Source organism: Pseudophryne corroboree, chromosome 4 (assembly GCF_028390025.1).
Source record: "Pseudophryne corroboree isolate aPseCor3 chromosome 4, aPseCor3.hap2, whole genome shotgun sequence".
In the NCBI taxonomy this organism is placed as follows: domain Eukaryota; kingdom Metazoa; phylum Chordata; class Amphibia; order Anura; family Myobatrachidae; genus Pseudophryne; species Pseudophryne corroboree.
The window spans coordinates 592,612,106-592,637,460 of NC_086447.1; the positions used below are offsets into that span (position 1 = coordinate 592,612,106).

The 25,355-nt window shown below is 42.3% G+C and overlaps 1 protein-coding gene across 1 annotated transcript in view; it reads left to right on the forward strand.

The window, feature by feature from the left end:
* Positions 1–25,355, forward strand: part of LOC134910008 (deleted in malignant brain tumors 1 protein-like) — a 71,188-nt gene that overhangs the window by 41,187 nt on the left and 4,646 nt on the right. Inside the window, exons 5-10 of the mRNA XM_063917542.1 lie at positions 5,070–5,102; positions 5,189–5,342; positions 7,329–7,546; positions 7,928–8,066; positions 11,315–11,535; positions 12,616–12,791. Coding sequence (XP_063773612.1) covers positions 5,070–5,102; positions 5,189–5,342; positions 7,329–7,546; positions 7,928–8,066; positions 11,315–11,535; positions 12,616–12,791 — 941 coding nt within the window. The remainder of the gene's footprint in view (positions 1–5,069; positions 5,103–5,188; positions 5,343–7,328; positions 7,547–7,927; positions 8,067–11,314; positions 11,536–12,615; positions 12,792–25,355) is intronic.

Sequence of the window (25,355 nt, forward strand, 5' to 3'; positions counted from 1 at the left end):
CAACTGGAAACCCGCCTGACAACCCATGATATTTATGATCCATTTCAATCAGGATTCAGGAGAAGACATAGCACTGAAACAACCCTGGTGTGTGTGTTAAATGATCTTCTGATGGCAAGAGACAGAGGTGACTGTTCAATATTAATCCTTCTGGATCTCTCAGCAGCATTTGATACCATGGACCATGGGCTTCTGATTGAGCGACTGATACATTTCTGTGGTCTGGATGGCACAGTCCTAAGCTGGTTCAAATAATTTCTCACAGGCAGGTCACAGAGAGTATCATCTGGATTATACTCATCACCACCAGTGCCTTTGCCATGTGGTGTCCCACAAGGTTCTATACTATCCCCCATGCTTTTTGCAGTATACATGCTCCCATTGGGTGAAATAATCACGCGCCATGGCCTGGTCTACCACTGCTATGCAGATGATACACAACTGTACATGTCCTTTGCTCCGGGCACTGATAACCCAATAGCAACCCTAAATGGCTGTCTAGCTGAGCTACAGGAGTGGATGAGCACCAGTTGGCTGCGACTGAACCCGGATAAAACAGAGGTCCTTATGATATGACCGCAACATCAAAGGACAAGACTGCAGCATAGCCAACCAACTGGAATTACACTCGGGGATTCAGAATTACAGACCAGTGATCGTGTGCGGAATCTTGGCATTGTCCTGGATGGTGGCTTGACACTTAAACATCAGATATCAGCCACAATCAAATCCTCATTCTTTCACCTGAGGAACATAGCCAGAATCAAGCACATAATTCCCTCAGATGATATGCCAAAAGTCATACATGCATTTGTTTCATCTCGATTAGACTACTGTAATGCCCTCTACCTTGGTCTCCCAGCAAAAGAATTGCAACGCTTACAGCTGGTGCAAAACACAGCTGCCAGGCTGTTAACCAACCAGCCCCGTTCTAGCCACGTAACACCAATCCTCTACTCCCTTCACTGGCTGCCTGTAAGATGGCGAATCATCTTCAAGATTGGCTTACTGAGTTTCAAAGCATTACATGACCAGGGTCCAAGGTACCTGAAACAGCTTCTGACCCCATACTGCCCCACTCGATTACTGCGATCTGTAGATGAAGGACTTTTAGCAGTACCTAGAATCTACCGTAATTCATCTGGGGGTCGAGCTTTTAGTCATGCGGCTCCAACTCTATGGAACTCACTTCCCCGCACAGTGCAGAGGCCCCAACTATAGAATCCTTCAAAAGTAGACTCAAGACTTTTCTGTTTACTCAAGCATTTCCATAATGTCCCTTTTAGTATCTTCATGCTTCTGTATTTTATGAAAATGTACTTCATTATTTTCTGTACTATATTATGCTATGTATCTGTTAAGCGCCTTGGGTCCTATTGGAGAAAGAGCGCTATATATATATATATATATATATATATAAAATTATTATTATTATTATTATTATTATTATTATTATTATAGAGAGTCTGAGGGGGAGAGGTAGAGAATTCCAAAGAAAGTAGAGAATTCCAGAGTAGCAGTTGTCCTCTCTGTAATCCTCTCACAATTGATACTTTCTACTTTCCTCAATTGGCAACAATGTTTCTGTTTCTTCTGTGTATCAGATGGTCTCTAAACTCAGTGTTTTTACTGGAGGTTTAGCTGACTGAAGATTTTGGCAATTGTATCCTCTCACTGCTCTCTGGTTGGACGCTAGATGCTATTAGTTTCCAGTATACTAGGATTCGGGTATCCACATTTCCACTGCTTATTCCTGGTCTTCCCTGAGAAGTGTGGCTACCAACTGTGTGTGGACGGCTGGCTGTCTTACAGTAATTTCTTAAAATCAGACTCCTGGTCCAGCTGAATAAATGTAACTGTCTAGTCATTTAGGCTATGAAGCTATCATCGATGGCAGCAGCTGGTCTAAACTTGAACTTGCTAAAATATGGGATGAAATGTCTCTATTACTGATGGTACTCTGTTGTTAGTGTGATCAGAGTTGTGGGGCTACCTATTTGCCTTTCAGGTGCTAGTGTCATTTCTGTATTGAGAATGGGGTGTGATTAGTGTCTCTCTCCCTCTACGATGCTGTAGATCCCAGCACTCTGAATACTGAATGGCTGGCCAGCTGTGATCCAATCCACCACCAAGGGCTGGCTCTCACTTTTGCCAATGTCACTCACATGGACCTCCCCTTGCAGTCTCTTCCCTGTGTTCTCTTTATAGCTGCTGGGGTCCAGTGACAAACCTTCAGTCCCTCTCAACACCACCTCTTGGGACTGTTTAGGCACTCAGTGTACCCCTCAGCCCTTAGGTCCTTCTCTGCTCACTGCTATCCGTTGACTTAAGATGGCTGCATCAGCACACCAACTGTCTTTTTTTTTTAGCCTAGCAATTAACTGACCCAGTGCATGCTGACTCCTGCACATGTGACTCTCACTGAGCCAGCAGTGTCCCTCTGCCAGCTGCAGCATGGGACATGTCTTTAACCCTGTCCCTGCTGCTAGGCACAAAGAATTCAGACAGACTGCGTTTTGTAGGGGGAGTGCACAAAAGTCCATAACACATCTGCAGCAGCTTTGATAGGTTGACAGAATGATTGAGAAGTACCAGAGAGCTTACTGACACTATATGAGACTCTGCCTCTCTTAATTGAAGTCAGCAGCATTGTGACATTAGCATTGCAGGAATTATTGGAGACCTTCCCACATTCCCAGCACAGGTTATTATTACCTCTGGAGATGACTGATGTTTGTAATATTGGAAAATAAAAGGAGTGTAAATCCTCATAGAATGTACTTCAAATGATGTGAATGTGAGTGATGGAACCTGTAGTAGAACTGTGTATGTGAAAGATTGGGATAGTAATAATTCAATCCCACCTCCTTTACTGTTACCAGGCCTAGAGGTATGTGTGAAAAGGAGACCACCATATGACAGTGCTGCAGGGGAGGCCATGTATTATTGTGTGAGCCATGTTTCTGTTATAGCCAGCAGGCTGAAGTTGTTAGATATGAAAAGGTCATGGATGGATATTAATTTGCTACAAACAGAGCATGCATTCCATAATGCAGAATTTAGTGATTTGGAGGCTGATGGGAGTTGTGATATTTATGAGGTTAGCTGGATATCTATATTACTGCAACTCCAGTCATTGTGAGTGGGGCAAGTGGTCGGTGCCTGGATTTGGTGAAATGTCACCAGCTAATAGAAGTAAGAGATAGATACATATAGTTGCAGTTTTTTGAATATTTTTTATGGTAACATGTTGTTGATGTTATTGTCAAAGTATAAAGATAAGTCAAAAGCTCATGTATGTTAATAAGAGGGGAGTAAATAATTGAGGCGGCAATGTGTATAGAGGGATGGGTTGCATGGAGATTTAAGGGTGTATATGCATTGGAGAGAATGCCATGGAATGCAATGAATAAAATACATTTTTGGTACATGGTGTGTTTGAAAAAAAATGGTCAGTTGACATTATGATCATGTCCACATTCTCATGGTGACATGAGAATGTCAACATATACCAAACCCAATACAACCATAGACAGATGTGTTCTTGCTCATCTTACCCGCAAATGGGTCACACGTGTAATATACGTGTGTTATGTAAGTCTGAATATATGCATTGAAATTGGAGGACATAAGTTTTCAGTTATACTGCACCTGATTTCTTACCTATAATATCTTAATAATATGATACACAGTGCAAACCTTAAACTTTCCAAAATTCAGAGTTGCATATACAGTAATTGCACTTGCCATGCCTATTTGCATATGAAGAGATAGGTAATCTATAACCAGCACCTGCTACAGTCTTCAGTTAGGTCTTACTGTGGTTACCCGAATCATAAGGTTGATGCAGAGGTAGATTTTGATGTTTAAGCTAAACATCAATGTTTTAAGATCCGCATATGCTCAGTAGCTGCACTGCGCATGTGTGGATCTGGGTCTGTGATGTCACTTGCAGTGCTCAAAAAACGCAGCATAATTTATATGCTGCAGGCATTTGGGGGCAGTGACGAGCAGCAATCCTGTAAACAGGGGAGGGGGGGGTGATTGCCCTATTTTTGGGCATGCCAAAGACAGTGGCTGCATCTTTGTATGCAGCTTCACTGGATACAGCAGCATGATTTCACCAAATATCCTGAGGAACCTCAGGGTTACTCAGATGTCCGATGTTCACACAGATGGCACAGTCTTCTGATGCAGCAGCAGATCACAAAAGCCAGCAGTGGGCGTCTTTTTACTTATGATGCCTACTTTACATAATTTCACACATCCATTGTGTACAAAGATGCAGTGGCTGTGCCTTGTATACCATGTTCGGCCGGCACCCCGCATGGCCGCTGAACTCGAGCATCCTTACATCCGGCCCCTGGTCTCAATCAGCCACCATATTTCACTGGACCATACCAGGGAAATATTCAGTGTGTTACTCCCCTATTTTAGTGAAATACAGCCACAAATGTAAACACTGATACTACTGTATATATGGGATGGGGGGAATGCCACATTTGTCTTAGAATTTATGTTTGTTTGTTTTTTTAAATATATTAATAATGGTGATAACTGCCATATATTTGCTCTAGCCGGCTATATATAGTTTTAAGTAGCATGCATCTATTGATATGCAAACACTCATTTGTATTTCTGTACAGTATCTCCATTTTTAGACACATCTAAAATCCAACATTAAGTCAGGGCCATTTTGTTGTCTTTTTTTTTTTTTAATATAACTTGTCACTTTTTTTTTAATATAGTGAAAGGCTACATCATATGACACTTAGGTCCAGATTTATCATGCCTTGGAGAGTGATAAATTGCATGGCGATAAAGTATCAACCAATCAGCTCTTAACTGACATTTTTCAAACATAGCCTGTAACATTGCAGTTAGGAGCTGATTGGTTGGTACTTTATCACCATTCAATTTATTACTCTCCAAGGCTTGATAGATCTGGGCATTAGTTCTCGATTATGTCCAGAAACAATTGTGAGCTATGTTGATACTTATATTGTATTGTTTTTTTCTTAAACTGGATCATAAATTCTCCTGTTGACTTTATTTTCTTTATTTTGCAGTTTACCCCAATTTCACTTGGTGGCCGACAGCAGGTGAGTAAATTAATATTATTTTAATAAATCATTTTAGAGTACCACTGGTTGAACAAAACCTTCACTTATTTTTATTTATGTTTTAGCACCTAATTACACATGTGGAGGGCTTCTAACTCAGCCAACAGGAACATTTTACAGCCCACAGTTTCCAGGACTTTATCCTGATAATGCTCTCTGCATATGGGAAATCAGAGTTGCTCCTGGAAAAACGGTGGATCTTTCTTTTGTGTATTTGGAGTAAGTGTTCATGCAGATTTTTTTTTTTCTTCATTTTATTTGCTGTGGTTATAGTAACCAACATGGGGGCAGATGTATTAACCTGGAGATGGCATAAAGAAGTGATAAACCAGTGATGTCTGCAAGGTGATAAAGGCACCAGCCAATCAGCTCCAATATGTAAATTAACAGTTAGGATCTGATTGGCTGGTGCCTTTATCACCTTGCACATATACCTGGTTTATCACTTCCTTATGCCTTCTCCAGGTTAATACATCTGCCCCATGATTACTTCACGTGATAATGTTTTTTACAGCCATTAAAAAGTAGTACATGAGATGAACAATACCTTTGCAATTTTCTATTTACCATAAAATGAAATGTTTTGCGGCTCGAAAAAGGTGAAAACAATGGGTGAAAAAATGTCAAAACTTTAAAAGGTAAACATTTGAGATTGCAGGGATTCATCACACGCACGCAGTGACGTGCAGTAAGGTCAATGGCTGGGGAGGCACTGGCTAGTATCAGAGCCAGATTTACCCCATATACCACCCCATATACAGCCCATCCACTCTGCAAGCAGTACAGTAATGGTCAGCAATCATGGCCCTATAGGCATACAGTCCTGAGATGACAATCCATGTATCCATACAGATCACACTGCCTCCACACAGCCCCCCTAAGATCACACTGCCACCATAGTGTGCCACAGGGAATACACAGCAAAGGGGGCACAGGATAACACATGGCACAGGGTAATACATAGCATAGGGGAGCACAGGTTATCACATGGCACAGTGGGGCAACAAATGGCATAGGATAATGCATAACAGGGGGCACAGGTTAACGTATTGCACAAAGGGGGACAAGGTAATAGATGGCACAGGGTGACACATGGCATAGAGGAGCACAGGGTATCACATGGCATATTGGGGCAGCACATGGCACAGTTTGGTAACACATGGCACAGCATAATGCATAGCATGGGGGGGCACAGGTTAACACATTGCAAGGGAGGAACAAGGTAACACATGGCAAAAGGGGGCACAGGGTGACATTTGGCATAGGGTGAAAAGGGTAACACATGTCCCTGGCTCCTAGTCTGTATTTTGCTACTGTTATATGCTGGTTTCTCTCACACTGAAGGGGGGCGCCAGGCTGTCCCTGCAGGGGCTGTTCATCCATCGGGTGGCGGCAAGATCACCTTCAGCCTAACAGACTAGCATTTCCAGGGACAGTGGCATGACCACAGGAGAAGGCTGCTGAGACTGTGCAGCCAGGCAGGAAGCATAAGCACAAGGCACCCATAGACAGATCTGATAGCACCTCACTGGGTCCTTTTTCTATGTAGCATTATTGGCTGCAGCACAGCCCCGCCCCCACTTCCAGTCACTGTCTGACATACAGAGAGGAGTCTGAGCTGGTCACTGCCTGCCTCTCCTCTCTCCCTGCAGCTCTGTGTATTTGGAGACATTTGACTAAGAAAATTACTAGAATTACACAAAGAAGATATTTATAAGTTATAAATATCTTCTTATTATTCTAATAATTTTATAGTGAAAACTCTGGAGAAGTATAGCATGTGAGGCACTGCCTCTACTGACTGCGAGTCCCTGCACAAATGCATATGGAGATAAACCCTGCTTCCTAAAGACAATTTTATACCATTAAATCAACTTTCTACATATGCTTTTTTTGTTTGAACCATTCTAAAAAATTATGTTTGTCTAAAATAAACAAATATGCCTAATATTAGATTTTATCGGGATGCAGTCAGGATGCCGGCAATCGACATTCCAGCGATCGAAATACCAGTGCCGGAATCCTGACACGTGGCCAAAACCCAAACACCGGCATCCCGTATCGCACCCCATTTTATCATGTATGATAACAGTGCAAGGTTTAAAACAATAACAGTTTTGAAATAACTGACATATTAACAAAGACATAATTCATATATGAGGTTTGTGAAATGATATTTATTACTGATACAATATTTTCTAACAGCCTGGAGATTGCCAGTTCTTGTGGGTATGACTCTGTGACAATATACGATGGCCTGCCACTCAGTTCCCCACAGCTAGGCAAAATCTGCACTCCTGTCAACTATACATTTATGTCTACCTCTAATGTGATGGGTGTTGTGTTCCGAACTGATGGAAGTGTACGAAAAACTGGATTCCAAGCTGTTTACTCATCATCGCTCAGAAATGTCACGGTTCCAGGTAGCAATTTTTTCTCTAACCCACAGGACATGATCTGCATTATATATAGCTGCATTAAATATTACACTGATAAATTTGGCTTTCATCTGTTTAGGTTATACATTATTATGGTGGGTTACATTTTGAAATGTAATTGTTAATCTGAACTAAATTCGTTAGGATATCATTAAAACATATAAAAGTCCAAACTGTTTCCTTCAATTATATCAGAGCTTAACAAAGGAAAAAAAGCAAAAATCTTCCTTTTTCATCTAAAAGTGTCATATATAACACTGCCTTATTTCATACTAAAAGTTTTCCTTGTTTTCTTTCAAATGTAATGTGTTACTTTTATACCCTATGCAAATGAAAAGATTTAACTTTAAAGTACTTTTCTTGCAGTTAATTGTGGTGGGATCCTGACTAACCCTTGGGGAGTCATTGAGAGCCCAGCTTACCCTTATTCCCGCAACCCTGCAGACTGTGTTTGGCATATTCAAACCACAAATAGTATTATTCAGATCAACTTTAATGACTTTGCGTAAGTAATAAAAAAAGTTATGTGTTTTTTCCATTTCACTTTGTGAAATTTATATGTTATTCTGTGCAGGGTACAGATGTGTTCTCTTAGACTGTGGCTGCGATGTATTCACATTGCAGTACACAGGTCGCTACATAGCGTACGCTATACACTGAAGTGAATGGGAGCCAAGCGCGCTCCCACTCATTCTAATGGGAGCTGCTTGTGATGTGTACACATGCGGCATACTGCACTGCGTGCACATTGCAGTCCCGCTACAGATGCTGTTATATGCAGCTGTGCAGCAACACTGTAGAGAGACACATCTGTAAATACTGGCTGTTTTTGCATGTCGACCACAAAAATTAGACAGATTTATTTTTACACTGCAATTTAGATTTCAGAGTGGACACATTCCACCCAAATCTAACTCTCTCTGGGCCTAATTCAGACCTGATCGTAGCAGCAAATTTGTTAGCAGATGGGCAAAACCATGTGCACTGTAGGGAGGGGGGGCAGATATAACATGTGCAGAGAGAGTTAGATTTGGGTGGGGTGTGTTCAAACTGAAATCTAAATTTCAGTGTAAAAATAAAGCAGCCAGTATTTACCTGCACAGAAACAAAATAACCCACCCAAATCTAACTCTCTCTGCACATGTTATATGATATCTGCTCCCCCTACAGTGCACATGGTTTTGTCCATCTGCTATCAAATTTGCTGCCACGATCAACTCTGAAATACCCCCTCTGCTCATGTTACATCTGCCCCACCTGCTGTTCCGCATGGTTTTGCCCAGTTGTTTCCTTTGTGCTTTGCTTGCAACTCTGAATCAGGCCCAGAGTACAACATTAGAAGATGTGTGTGCTATAGCAGTGTGACAAGCACGCTAAGAAAAGGGCAAGAGACCGGGGAGCTGATATGTTTGAGCCACATCATGCGTCCCGCCAGGAAACATCGTGCCAATATTCACCACCACTTGCAAAAAACATGCACTTGTAAACCCTCAGAACACTACAATCCTGTTTGTGTGCAATTGTCCTCCAGGACATTCTTGCTCTTGCAGATGAGGGGGAGCACTGAGAGGCTCTATCAGTGCAAAAAACCCAAGTCAGGAAACATCATATTTTGATATCCAAGAGTGGATCAGGTTTCACATATATTAACTATAAACTGGTTTCGTAAAAAAGCTATAATACTTACCTGGACACATTGAATCAAATACACACACTGTTCTTCTCCAATTCTATTAAATATAGAATCAGTTGATAGGTAGTTGCCTTGAGTTTATTATCACTTTACTCACTTTTCTAAATGTGTAAATGTATTGTCTTCAATTCGTGATGGGATTTTTTCATTATATAAATGAATAAAGTTATATTTTAATAATTAACCTCTCAACGTGCGTCAACAAAGAGACAATCTTCCCTTTCGATTTTTTGTATCTATCTATCTCTCTTGTCTGTGACAGCACCCCCGAGAATGAATGGGACAGGTATATTCTATTTATAGTCCTTAATCGGGGTCATTCGTACACATAATACACCAAAAATTATTGGACTTGTGCAGAGTCTCACTTCCCCTTTCACCTCCCCTTTATGAAGGCTCTAACAGTGCTAAGAAATAATCAGCTCTGCACTAAAAGGCCAGGAAATTGGCATTGCCATGACTATTCTGCAGGAAAATACAAGTAACAAAGAGACCTAATCGCTACACAAGTTATAAGGCATAAGTAAAGTTGTATTTTCCATTTCTAACCTGTTGTTACTAGTGTATAGTTTGACATCTGCAGCCATAGTGTGTCCATATGCACAGTACTGGCCCGGCACATGCACAAAATACCAAACATCGGTACTTTGCAACATGCTGTCCTCTTGCATCAGAACTTTAATCAGGCCCAATGTCAGTATACACTACAGTATCTTGACTACATAATGCAGACATGTACTCTCTGTCAACAGAGTACATGTTGACATGTTCATCATGTCCAGATATACGATGTTAACTTGTTACATGCTGATACTGTGTCCATGTCAACATCATAATTCAACCTTCTTATATACGGAATGTTGAGAATCAAAGATAACTCTGGCAATTCAGTAGTAGTGACCAGTGCAAAAAATGAAGTAGTTATAAGTAGAATCTACCAATAACTGAAAAGAAGTATTAAGCTGCTGTATAAAGTTTACAGTTGCTAAAAAAAATATAACCCCCCCCCCCCCCCACATAAAAAAAAAACACCAGAAAAACGACTGAACTAGGCAGCGCTGCTTAAACCATAAAATCTTTACAACGAGTAACGAGTTGGCAGGAGACAGATGCACCAACATAAAATAAAACTTTAATAAGCAATGCAAAACACAGTAAAAACAGACAATGTAAAAATGTATACCCTGGAATGAAAATTAAAAAAATTAAAATATAAGAGTGCATTCATCGGTATAACCTCATAATAATTAGCGGACCAGATTGTAAATATATATAGTCTTTGCAGGACCAAAATTAACGTGGACATAGTCAATACATACTGGTCTTGGGGTTGCTCTGATAGGTGGCACATTCAAGTGGTTTTCTCCTGGAAGCAACTATTACTGTGATAGAAGAAGTGGCCTGTGTGGATAACATTTATTTTGTTTCCATACTCTTTGAGTGTCTATTGTTCCAAGGTGTTTCATATCAGGACTGGAACAGGTCTCTATGCTGCACTGTGCCAATCCATCCCTAAACCAGTGATACACTATGTCTGCCCAGAGCATCCAAGCCACATGCAGGTGCTGCTGGTAAGTGACAGTGCAACCCCAGGACCCTGCACCCTGGGTGAAGGCACCGCTCACACTCTCCTAGATACAGCCCTGTTACATATGTCAGTATATTTTGCTGATTTGTACACCTTGAAAGTTCACATTCCATTGCATTGGACTACTAGAATGTAATGACAGCTGAACATTCTGTAATCTATGCTGCACATTAACCACATTTTCCATTTCTAATTCTGTCTAAAATGGATTTGTTGACCATTATATTGTGTGTGCTGGAGTTGTTTAGTTAAGCACAGGAAAATGGACTTTTAAATGCTGTAGACTTTTATCCAATTTAACAATTGTTGGTAAGTGGATTCAAATTTTCCATATATGTGAATGATATTCTATATTTTAGTTTTCTGTAGTTTTATCAAATTTCCTAAACTAATCATATAAATGATTGGTTATATTGTTTCTTGGGAACCAGCTAGATAAACTAATTTTTAATCTTGTAACATATCCCAACAGACTTGAAAACTCAATTTATTGTTCATCTGGATCTGTGTCGGTATATGATGGGACACCCTCTGGTTCCTCATTGTTAGGACAGTTTTGTGGGACAGTGAGACGCAATTTCACCTCCTCATCTAACAGCCTAAGTGTTGTCTACACCAGCAGAGGAAGCAACAGCAACTATGTCCGTGGATTTCAGGCCAACTACGTCTCTATTGCCCAAAATAATCAGAGTGGTAATTATACACTGTGATGTAAAAATCCTCAATTGCTAATAAGCAACTGTTATTATTTTAATTCTGATAATTGTCAGGTGTAAAAGTGAGAGGAACTTTTGTTTTAACCATAGTTGGGACCCATAATGCAAGTCTACCAAGATCTGGAAAACAATGTGGCAGTTTAAAATTTTTCTGGTTCCTCCAAAAGAGGCAGCATAAAATAGATTGTGCATTTATAAACCAAGTACATAGTTTACACTCCTGTAATGTGCACACACACATATATATATATATATATATATATATATATACACACGTAGCAGATATTCGGCACTCCCATATGTGAAACTAGATCAGCTGGCCTGGTGCCCTCCACAGCATAGCAGCAATGTAGAATGTACAGATAGGCGGCACTCACGGACTTCTTGTGTACAAGAACAGAGATGACCCCCACTTGTTAGCTAACAAGAGGGGGTCATCTCTTTTCTTGTACATAAGTCCGTGAGTGCCGCCTATCTGTACATTCTATATATATATATATATATATATATATATATATATCTATATCAAAACGCCACATGAACCACCCTTTACCTGGGCCCATTGGAGGGGCCCCCCTTCTTCTTTCCTATCACAGAAAGCTGGACAGGAGAGAGGGAAACTAACTGCCGCTGCAGTAGCCACTCTCACCAGCCCAGCATATGCTGCTCAGTGCTGTGTGCTGAGCTGGGGAGAGAGGCAGCTTCAGTCTGTCCTCTCTCTTCTTGCATTGGTGGTGACCTTCATATAACCCTGTTATATGGTTATATGGTTATATGAAGGTCACCATCCAAAATTGATTGAACTGTATGATGGTTGATGTGGAATTGTTTTTAATGAATTCTGTTTTATGACAATTTTATTAAATAATTTGTTCTTGAGATTTGCCTTCTGTTGGTCAAAAATCTTGGTAAATATTCACATTTGAGTGCCCTCATAATATTGGTTTATATATATATATATATATATATATATATTATGGACAAGAATAATTTCTGACAGTGCATCTTATCTTAACACTTTGTATTTTATCGCATTTTCCATCTCTCCTTTTTACAGCGATCCTCTCATGTGCATCACACTATATGGAAGCTCAGATATCAATTTGGTATTTACAGTCTATGGGATATTCAGTAAATGACATTTTTCTGAATGATCCACAATGTCGTCCTCAAATTTATGGCAACTGGCTGATATTTTACATCTCATATGATCAATGCGGGACAATCAGACAGGTGAGATGAGTATATCCAACAAAAAAACGTTATCCATGTATGGCTGATTAGAAAATGACACAGAGAAAAAAAATCACACTTTAACTGAATTTGCTATTTCCTGCTTTAAATTATTAGTTACAAAAAACATATGGAGTAATGGTTTCTAACTTTCCCTAGATGGTATATTCAGAATACACACAGACTAAAAGGAAATCTTAAAACTAAATTACTGTAGATTGAGTTTCATGACTTATTATAGAAGACCAGTATGTAGTCCATAGATCTACACTAAAAAGGTCTAAAGTCAATAGGTTGACCACTAATGGTAGACATGTATTAGGTCGACGGGGTCAAAAGGTCAACATGTAAAAGGTAAACAGTTCAAAAGGTCGACAAGTTCAAAAAGTTTACACACATATGGTCGACATAAGTTTTTTGTTGTTCTTTTTTTCTTTTTTATACTTTACCATCCACATGGACTATTACTGGGAATAGTAACCTTCCTGAAGCCCGAGCCATGCGAAGTGACACGGTACACTAATGGGACTTTTTGTGGCAGAAAAGTGACAAAACACCCCAAAAACTAAAAAAAATGATGTTGACCCTTTTTTTATGCCATTTCCATGTCAACCTTTTCACCCTGTTGACCTTTTGCATGTTGAGCATTAGGTGTCAACCTATTTACTGTAGATTTTTTTTAGTGTAGATCTAATCATCCACACCTTTAAGACCACAGGGCAAGGTGCATATACTGTATACAGGGTATGGAATTTCAAGCTGATTTCTCATAAAAGGAAAATTTCCCAATCAGTGCAGTGATGACTTTAGCACTCCCAAACATATGTACAGTCCAGCAGCATTCAAAAAGCTTCAGTTTACTAAATTAATTTGCCATGACAAAGCTGCTCCTAATTTCCTTAAATACACTGAGGGTCATTTAGATGTGGATGGAGAAGCTAAATGCCTCCTGTTGCAGTATTGATCTGCAAATATTGATCTGATCTGCGTCCTGCAGCACTGGATTACTCATGAGGACGTGCAGCCGCCTGTTGCAGAGGCCATGAAATCTCAGTGCAACAACGGAGATCCCTGGTAAAATAGTGCAGCGGGCATCTTCCCAGTGTTTTACACAGAGTCTACTAGTGCTTGATACTAATTAGCTAGTAGCTAGAGAGGAGGGGTCCCAGAAGGGGCCTGCACATGGGCCCCCTTCTCTCTTAGTACACCCCTGAGGAGTGTACCAAAATGTCACTTCAAGGTTTATGCCAAATTGGTGCTTTATGAAAAAGCATCAGACACCCAGTGTTGGACTAAGCCTTGAAGTGTCCAACCGGGGAATACAGTGGTAGGGGCCCATGCTTAAGGGTGTGGCCAACCTCCGGAGGGGGTGAGGCTTAGCTAACAATTAGAGAGTCTATGGTCTGGGCCCCTTTAGAAATATATTCCTTACATGATATTTTACGAGATTAACGCACATATAGAAAATGCACCACAGTCCTGTGTAGTATAATGTAGTATAATGTGTCATATATACATAATGTACAGTTCAAATTCTCAATATGGAACCTGATCCCTAGAGGAGGGGGTGGACCCTCAATCAGTGTGGCCCACCGGGGGCTTCCCCTGTGATCTTGTGGGCCAGTCCAACACTGCATACACCTGTGTATGGTGGAAAAAGTGTAAATGCCACTTCAACTAAGTCCAACCCACAGTACTCTACTCTATTGTACTGTGATATCACTTAAGTACCAACTCATTTTGTCACCACTAATTTGTGTTATTGAAAGTTTTATTAGAATGCTTGAAATTCACTAAAAATGCTCTATTCTTCCATAGTGCAACTGGAATGTATTCCATTAAAATTCAGCTGCATGCACACATTAAAACTGGGGACTCATTTCTAAATGTGCTTTCCTCATCACATCCGTTGATTTAAATAATCCCTCACTGAAAATTATTATTATTTTTTTTCCACTTGTGAGCACTAGCCTTTTGGCCTACATAACCAAGCGGATGTTCATAAGATTGTGTGAAGTAGAGCAGCAGTAAACCCACAACACAACATTTGTGCTGCAGCTTTGTGCTTTATTGATAAATGAGCCTTAATGTGAGGAAAAAGTAATTGTGTTATCTGATGTCTGCAAGTGATAGAATTTATAATGGAGTTACAATGTCAACAGTGTTGAAAATTTTATGTGAATAACAATCTGTGGAACCGTCACATTTTCCATGGAGTATTACCGACCACTTCAGTTAATAATTTAAGTAACTACAAATATTGATATACTGTATTTATGCAGCTTCTAAGGTATATTGTGATACAATTACAATTCACTGAGGATATCTGTGACTAAATATAGGTCACAGAATCTACATAAATCTATGTATAATATACATTCATAATCATAATTTTTTTACTACACTGTAAACTACATTATTCGCTGTGCTACATTAAACTGCTGAACCAGCACTCAAAGCCAAACTGAAGACACTGTGGCCGTATATAGTTTTCAGTGACCAGTGCAAACAATATGACTTTAGAATCAAGAAATTAGTGTTTATAAAAATTGTGCATGATACATATTTTGGTGTTTATGGTGTTCATAGGTAATGATAACACTATTAGACATGCAAGCATCCACGGATATACATTTTAGGAGGCATATGTTTTTTGTGTTATATGAATGCTGCACACGTTTTGTCCACACAAAGTTATTTGACTGCACATGTCTTACAGGAGCTTTTGATCGCATTCACCTGAGAGGTAATCGGGCGACAGCTGTAGCACTGTGTGAACTAACATACTGTAGATATTTACGCAGAAACACCTTTTACTAATCTGTCACTGACTGCTCTCTTTCCAATCACAATAGGCAAATTAATGTCTGGGCAAATTCAGACACAGATTTTAGATATACTGTATACTAACTAATAGGTGTGGATCATCAAATCGACAGTGTCTAGGTCGAGACAATGTTTAGGTCGACCACTATAGGTCGACAGTTACTAGATCGACAGGGTCTGAAGGTCAACAGGGTTTCTAGGTCAACATGTGCTAGGTCAACAGGTCAAAAGGTGGACATGAGTTTTTAATGTTTTTTTGGTGTTGTTTTCTCCGTACAGTGACTGGGAAGCCCAATTAGTGCACCGTGTCCCCACAAATGGCTCGCTTCGCTCGCCATGCTTCGGGCAAGGTGCCTCACTTTGCTCGGCACAGATTACCGTTCCAATCATAGTCCACGTGGATCATTAAGTATGAAAAAGTAGAGAAAAATATTTTTTTTTTAAAAACTCATGTCGACCTTTTGACCAGTTGACCTAGCACATGTCGACCTAGAAGCACTGTCGACCTTCAGACCCTGTCAACCTAGTGACTGTCGACCTATAGTGGTCGACCTAAACATTGTCAACCTAGACAGTCTCGATCTCCAGACCAGATCCAGTCCAGCTACTCTTATGGCTACAGTAGTGTCACTTACATCCAAATGGGCAAAAAGGAGATCTGGTTTGGCAGTTTATATAGTCTTACTACTCCACTCATAAGGGACTCATAAGGGACTTTAAACTGGACTATGTTGTTTTTATACATTTATTCTCTTTATTTAGAGTTTCTACTCTTATTTGCGCTTGTGTGAGATACTTATTGTATCTGGTGTGTGTATATGAATATATGTTGTAATAAATATTTCTATTATATGTTTGGGCTTGTACAGTGCCTTTGTACAGATGATAATTTCTACAGCAGGGTACATTATGTTCCACATGGAAACATACAGGTGTAGAGTGGATCTTGATCCAGAGGCACCAACAGGCTAAAGCTTTAGGCTGTCCCAGATGCATTGGGGCCTCCTCTACAAACCCCGCCTTCAGGCACTGGAGTTAAGTTTCCAGATGGTGCCTGCAGCAGCAGGTCACTTAACAGGGGGGCTGCACTGGGTAGCCCTGAAAAGCTTTCTAAGAAGACTTCAAGGACCGCAGTGCTGATACAGTATGTCAGTGTGACATTGTGTGCTGCGGCTCCATCACCTCCCAAGTGGTGTTGCATACTACCGCAGCCTGTTCCTGGGTACTTGCGGTTGAGACACTCCGGCTTTAGGCACATGGTCACAGACGCTCTCCTGGTTTGTGTGGCTGCTATGGGGAGGAAGTAAGAGGCTCCCCCAGATGGGACCTGCTACTAAATCGCATTCCTGTCATGGTCTAGGGCAGGCCTGTCCAACCTGCGGCCCTCCAGCTGTTGTGAAACTACACATCCCAGCATGCCCTGCCACAGTTTTATCATTTCCTGAAAGCAAAACCGTGACAGGGCATGCTGGGAATTGTAGTTTCACAACAGCTGGAGGGCCGCAGGTTGGACAGGCTTGGTCTAGGGAGTCGGACCATGACGGTGGAGTGGACACTGTCACCGAGCTTGGACCCCACTAGACCGCCAGGGCATAGGAGTACAAGTTGGGTGTACTAACGCCCATTTTAATAAGACTCCGTAGTACCGGCAGTGAGGACAAGCATAGGGGAGCCGGCGCCTGACCTGTAGCCACTCCCCAGGCCCAGGGTGCCGTCTACTGCAGATTTTCCCACCCTGGAGCTGCCTCACACTCTCCCTCACTCCCTGACTGAGACACTGGGTGCCATCTTCTAACCATAGATGCAGCTGGTCTCCGGGACTGCAGGGCAAGATCTCCCTTGTAAAGCTGCCTGTATACAGCGCTGTGACTTTACAAACACTAGAGTATTCTACATGTCTTTATACAGACAGCATTAGTTAAGAAAAATTGTACCTATTACAGGATATATTGGCCCTCATTCCGAGTTGTTCGCTTACAAGCTGCTTTTAGCAGCATTGCACACGCTAAGCCGCCGCCTACTGGGAGTGAATCTTAGCTTATCAAAATTGCGAACGAAAGATTCGCAATATTGCGAAAAGACTTCTCTGTGCAGTTTCTGAGTAGCTCGAGACTTACTCTTCCAGTGCGATCAGTTCAGTGCTTGTCGTTCCTGGTTTGACGTCACAAACACACCCAGCGTTCGCCCAGACACTCCTCCGTTTCGCCAGCCACTCCCGCGTTTTTCCCAGAAACGGTAGCGTTTTTTCACACACTCCCATAAAACGGCCAGTTTCCGCCCAGAAACACCCACTTCCTGTCAATCACACTCCGATCTCCAGTACGAAGAAAAAACCTCGTAATGCCGTGAGTAAAATACCAATCTTCATAGCAAATTTACTTGGCGCATAGCAAATTTACTTGGCGCAGTCGCAGTGCGAACATTGCGCATGCGCAGTTAGCGGACAATCGCTGCGATGCGAAGAAAATTACCGAGCGAACAACTCGGAATGAGGGCCATTGTACGACTATTCTGATATATACCTCCGGTCTAGGACGGTGCTGTGTTATATATATATATATATATATATATATATATATATATATATATATATAATCAGAGAAACAAAGAGGCGGCACTCGGAGACTTGAAAATTCAAAGTGTATTCACAACAAGTGACATCAACGTTTCGGGGACCTATTCCCCTTCGTCAGGATAAAGTGACAGTGCATCAAACCAGTTTAAATAACATGACCCATTACTCACCCCATGTGCACATGTGTTCTATCATCTGCTTGTTACCAGCTGGCCACCCGTCGGAGCCTCCGCTCGGTGCTTCCGCCCGCGTCAGCGCGGACCGGAAGTGACGTTGCGGGACCCCTCCGCTGTGTCCATGGCAACACTGTGTGCAAAACAAATAAATCATCAGTGTAAACAGCGGCTACTGTAACAACATACCATGACAAATATCACATATTCCTTACTAAGTGCTTCAGTGTCAAGCATTAAAACAGTGTTGTGCATAACTTACTTAATATATTCCTATATTATAAAAATATTGTGAAACCTTATAGCTGTGACATCATAAAATTCTGATTAAAAACAATGGCGCATCGCAGATACCCCTGTAGCCCTACTCTCCTTCTTGTATTACCCGCCAGACACACTCTGTCTCCGGCTTCATTTCACCATATAACATTCACGTTGCTGCTAGAGTCTAATGGACAGCTTATCCAGTATGGCAGTCCTCAATCACAATCATTAGCCACATAGCTTACTAATTTGTCGATGTTGGTAACCGGTATGGGGACCACCTGAAGATATCTGAACTTTTATGGACCTATAAACGAGCCCTAGAAATGGATAGAAAACATTTTTTAAAAAGAAAATTATTCATGCAGGCGACCAAGCTGCAGAGATTTCTTTATACAAAGTTAATTAAGCCCAAATTATCATTGAGCCCGTTAGGTTTTAACGTATTGAGCCTATGGATCCACATGGATTCAAGTTGTAGGAGTCTTTTGCCCCTATTGCCCCCCCGACCTGACTCTGGGATATGGTCTATAATACGATGTTTTAGGGTGGCCATACTATGGCGATGTTCCACAAAGTGCTTCGCAACGGGCTGGTCACCCCCTCCTGTAGCCAACGCATTTCTAATGGCCTGCCTGTGCTGTGCAATCCTGACCTTGAACTGGCACTCTGTTTTGCCTATATAATAGCGCCCACAGGGGCACATAATGGCATATATCACAAATTTTGAACTACAGGTTAATGGCCATTTGATTTTATATCTCTTCCCTGAGCAGGGGTGGGCAATGGAATCGCCAGGTGACATATAGGTGCAAGTAGTGCACCCGGTGCATTTAAAGCACCCATTTTTTCTTGTCATGAAATGGGTGGGTTTTGTTTTAAATTGCGATGCGAAGAAAATTACCGAGCGAACAACTCGGAATGAGGGCCATTGTACGACTATTCTGATATATACCTCCGGTCTAGGACGGTGCTGTGTTTTATATATATATATATATATATATATATATCTGTACATATACTAGTCCAGTGCAGTTTTATTGTCACAATAATTATCTGCATTGCCCGTGACTGTGTGTCCCTGTATCTGCTGTGTGGTTTCACTTTAAGTGTTTCCCAGATATATCTATCACTATATTTTGTACCCTAAGGGACTAGGTGCATCAGGGTCACATATATAGTGCATCACAGTATTTACCCATTACATGTATTCTACTGTATACTCAGTCACATAATACCGGATTTATTCGCAGGTGTTGTATACTGTGTATTCAGTCACATACTAACCGATTTATTCGCAGGTATTGTACTTTGTCTTGCTTTATTATACTAAACCGCTAACTAAATAAGTCTTTGGACACTCCTGCCTCATGCAGAGCATGTGCCAAGGATTCACTAGAGGGGGAAGTTTTGTATGATGGTCTGTGTACTGTGTGTTATACATCTCCTAGTCAGTCCGCAGCTCCTGTAACCAATCAGGAGCCTACCTGGGCTGTGTTCACAAACCTACTAGGTACTCTGGTGGAATTCCTTACGCCCCCTATGGGACCGCCTGTGCAACTACAGCCACATATTGTCCCTATGGTTACTCCACCTTGGGTGGAAAATTTGTCTAACCAATTGCAGCAATTAAATCAATCTTTGGTCAGACAAAAACCTACTCCAGGTCACTCCTGTATCTCTGGGTCATCTAAGCAGGCTGCTTTCTCCTCACAATCCACAAATTTCTCAGATGTTTCATCTGAAGAAGAGGGGGAACATACAGTCCTGTCAGACACTGAATTAGGTGTTTCTGACGAGGAGTCTCCATTGCAAATTGATGTCCCTGCCCTTGTGGTTGCTATTAAGCAAATCCTACAAATCACTGATGATGAGGATTCCACTACTGTGGCTAAGAAAACTGATATGTTTAAACAGCAGAAGGTGGTTAAAAATCTATTACCCCATGCTGACCATTTGGTGGATATCAGGCAGGAACCCTTGTCTAATCCAGGGAAGAAATTCCCTCTGTCTAAATGGGCCTTGGCTCGCTATCCTCTCCCTGCAGAGTTATGAAACAAGTGGGAAAATCCACCGCCGGTGGATTCTCATGTCACCCGCCTAGTGGTGTCATCCACTCTGCCTGTCACCACTGTCACTTCACTGAAGGAACTGACAGATAAGCGGGAGGGATGCCTGAAGTCTATTTATTCCCTTACAGGTGCTGTATATAGACCCACTATTGCAGCCTCCTAGGCAGCAAAAGGTATTGAACCATGGGTTCAGGTATTAGAGGAAGAGCTGCCTGATGATATATCTGACAATGCCAGACAATACCTGTCTCACATTACCACTGCCACCTATTACATTCAGGAGGCGTACTCTGAGGCGGATGTGTTGGCAGCCAAGGCATCGACTACGTCTGTCCTGGCTCAGCGTATTCTGTGGTTGAGATCATTGAAAGTGGACCTGGACTCCAAAAAGACCTTGGAGGTACTCCTCTTTAATGGGGACATTTTGTTTGGGGAAGACCTTAATAAAATTGTGTCTGAGTTAGCAGCTGCTAGGCCTGCTTTTCTCACAAATACTAATCCTTCTGCACAGAATGCAAAAGGTACCACTTTTCGTTCCTTTCGGCCTCAAGGGAAAGCAAAAGGTCAGGCATGCTCCCAAAACCACAAAGCCCAGGGCTAAACAATCCTGCTTCTAAACAAGAGAAGCCTGCCCACGGTGGGAGGCCGACTTCTGCAGTTCACCCAGGTCTGATTAAAGACCACTTCAGATGCATGGATGCGGGAAGTTGTCTCTCATGAGTACGCAGTCTCACTCAAGAGATGTCCCCCTCACCAGTTTTGCACTACAGTTATCCATTTGGATCCGTTAAAGGCACAAGCTCTTCAAAAGGTTGTGAGTTCCTTCCTGAATACAGGAGTGGTAGTGCTGGTAAATTTGTCCCACTGAGGCAGAGGTTACTAATCGACCCTGTTTCTAGTTACGAAACCCAATGGGTCTTTCCAGCCTATACTCAACCTCAAATCACTGAACAAGTTTGTGAGAGTGTCCAAGTTCCGTATGGAAACACTACGCTCAATTGTACTGGCTATGAAGATTATATGGTATCCCTGTATATACAGGATGCGTACCTGCATTTACCTATGGCCATGTTGCATCAGCAGTATCTGCGGTTTGCTATTGGTGACCTCCGATATCAGTTCCAGGCTCTGCAATTTGGACTGGCTACGGCTCCTCAGATCTTCACCAAGGACATGGCTGCAATGACGGCCCATCTCCGTCGCCAGGGAGTCAAGATCCTGCCGTATCTGGATGACTTGCTGATTCTGGCAAACTCCCATGATGTCCTCCTCAGTCATTTGCAACTGACGGTAGGCTTCCTACAAGCCTATGGGTGGCTAATCAATTGGAAGAAATCCTCGCTTGTCCCATCTCAGAGCATGGTGCACCACACGCACTCCTGGATACACACAGTGACTGTTTCTGTCTCCAGAAAAAGTCCTGAAGCTTCAGGACAGGATAAGATACTTCATTTGTCGCTCCAGAGTGTTGATACGCTCGACAATGCAAGTACTTGGCCTGATTGTGTCGGCATTCGACATGGTAGAGTACGCTCAATTTCATTCCTGCCCTCTGCAGACATTAATTCTTTCCAAGTGGGGTGGCCTACCTCATTGGAACAGATCTCATGTGATCACTTTGAATCCAAAGGTTCGTCTGTCACTGACCTGGTGGCTACAGGACCAGCAATTGAGCAGGGGCTGGGTCCTGCTGACAACAGATGCAAGTCTGAGGGGATGGAGTGCGGTGTTGGAGCAACACTCTTTTCAGTGTCGATGAACCAAGGAGGAATCTCTCCTCCCAATAAACATTCTGGTGTTGCGGGCGGTGTTCAATGCATTGACTCTCTCCCTGCCTCTGGTACAGAACAGACCGGTTCAAGTACGGTCAGACAATGCCGCCATGGTGGCATACATAAACCATCAAGACGGCACTCGAAGCCACATGGCTATGGTGGAAATGTCAAAAATCCTTTCGTTGGGTGGAACGCCATCTGCCAACAATATCGGCAGTGCTCATTCTGGGCATCCTAAACTGGGAAGTTGACTTCCTCAGTCGCCAGGACATGCATGATGGAGAGTGGCGTCTTCATCCGGAAGTCTTTCAAGTCCTAGTGGACAAGTGGGGCTTACCAGATGTAGACCTGATGGCGCCTCGAAACAATCACAAGGTTCCAGTCTTCATATCAAGGACCAGGGATCCTCAAGCAGCGTTCGTGGACACACTAGCAATTCCATGGAACTTTCAGCTGCCCTACATGTTTCCTCCAGTGTCACTCCTGCCCAGGGTCCTGCCGAAGTTCAAACAAGAAGGAGGAATACTACTTCTAGTCGCTGCAATGTGGCCCAGACAGAGCATCCCCTTCTACTTCCTCAGTGCCTAGACCTCCTCCTACAGGGCCCTTGTCTTTATCCAGACCTGGCCAGACTGGCTTTGACGACATGGCTCTTGAAGCATCACTCCTGAGGGCCAAAGGATTCTCTGAGGCAGTCATCCAAACTATGTTGAAAGCCCGCAAACCAGCATCTGCCCAGATTTATTACAGGGTCTGGAATTCTTACTTCACCTGGTGTTCTGATAAGAATTATGATGCATACAGATTCAGAACTTTCAGAATTCTCACTTCTCTGCAACGTGGCCTGGATTTAGGCCTTCGTCTGGCCTCCCCCAGGGTTAATATATCTGCTTTGTTGGTTTGGTTCCAGAGGAAAATTGCATCTATACAGTACCTGATGTTCATACATTCACGCAGGGTGTCTTAAGGATTCAGCCTCCCTATGTCCCTACTGGGGCTCCATGGGATCTATCTGTTGTCCTGAATGCCCTGCAAGAGTCTCTGAACCTCTTGAGTTGGTGGACCTTAAATGGCTTACGGCCAAGGTCTTGTTTTTACTGGCTATTGCCTCTGCTAGAAGGGTATCGGACTTAGGTGCTTTGTCCTTTTGTCCACCCTTTCTGATATTTAATCGTGACTGAACAGTTATTAGAACTCGGACAGGTTATTTACCTAAGGTGGTGTCATCTTTTCACCTTAACCAAGAGATTGTGGTTCTGGCCTTTATCTCTTCTGATTTGTCCTCCAAAGAGCGGTCTTTGGATGCTGGTAAAGGCTTTCCATATATATGTGGAGAGGACTGCCTCCATCAAGAGGTCAGATTCCCTTTTTGTCTTGTTTGGTTTTCACAAATGTGGCTGGCCTGCGAATAAGCAAATCTTGGCAAAATGGATTAAAATGGTGATTGCACAAGCTTATGCGCAGGCTGGACTCCCAGCTCCTGCTGCTATTAAATCCCATTGTACTCGGTCTGTTGTACCTTCTTGGGTGGCCCGCCATGGTGCGTCCGCAGAACAATTGTGCAAGGCGGCTATGTGGTCCTCAGTGAACACGTTCATTCGGCTCTATGCCATTGATACTTCTGCCTCCCAGGATGCTTCCTTTGGATGCCGGGTTCTCATACCCTCTAAGGCACATCCCCTCCCTTGAGGAACTGCTTTTGGACATCCCCAATGTTTCCCTGTGGAACACAATGTACCCTGCTGCAGAAAAGTAGAGTTATGGTAGACTTACCATGGTGAACTCTCTTTCTGCAAGGTACATTGGGTTCCACAGGGCACCCACCCTTACGCACCTAGCTTCTATGGGTTTGTATGGCATTAGCCGCTGGTCCCTTCTCCTGTTGTGAGAATGTGGTTCTATGTGACTAACATCTGCCTTCTCTCTTGCCTGCTCCTGCATTTGACTGGTTAACGAAACTGAGCTCTAGTGCCTGGAGGCTGTGTTTATAGATGAGGCCCCAGTGAATCCTGTGACAGCCTAAAGCTTTAGCCTGTTGGTGCCTCTGGATCAAGATCTACTCTACACCCCAATGTTTCCCTGTGGAAACCAATGTACCTTGCAAAAAGAGAGTTAACCATGGTAAGTTTATCATAACCCTCCTTTTTATTACTAATAGAGAGATTATAGACTGGTGGAGCGCAGTTCCTACTTCTCCTTTTGTTTCTCTTAATAAACCCACAAAAGTTTTATTAGGAACAGCCGCTGAAACAGCGTAATTATCTATTCACACCTACAGTATTTATCAGGTCAAAGGAGCACTGAGGTTTTTTTTTCTCTGCATTAATAGAATAAGTAAGGGTTAGAATAGGCAAGGACCCATTTATAATGTTCTAAGGGGACAAAAGAGTGGCCCTGATTGACGGCATGATGGAAGTCTTCCATATTATGGTGAGTCTTATTAGAACAATTTGGTTCAATTTCAGATCATGGGACTCCCCGAGTTAGCATAACTAAATCACTTCAGAACATCATTGAACCTGTTCAAAACGTTGAAATGTGTACCCTCACGGACCCGCTTCACTCACCACTTCAGGCACGGTGGCTTGATTCACAGGTTATAGTTCCCAATAGATGTCTACATGGATAGTGTTCTGAGGCAGCTTAGTTATGCTAGCCCAGGGGTCTCATGTTCTGAACTTGAGCTTAATACAGAAAGCGCTAAATCTTTATATAAGAGGATTATGTAGTAAAGCACAAGTACAGTATCTATTTAGGAAACAATAAAATACATACAGTAGACACTAAAGAGCTGTAATGAGCACCTGATACATGGGCAATGATATGTGGTTAGAAGTTGATAAAACTGCAAGCAGTGCACTTTCGCATATCATATTTCT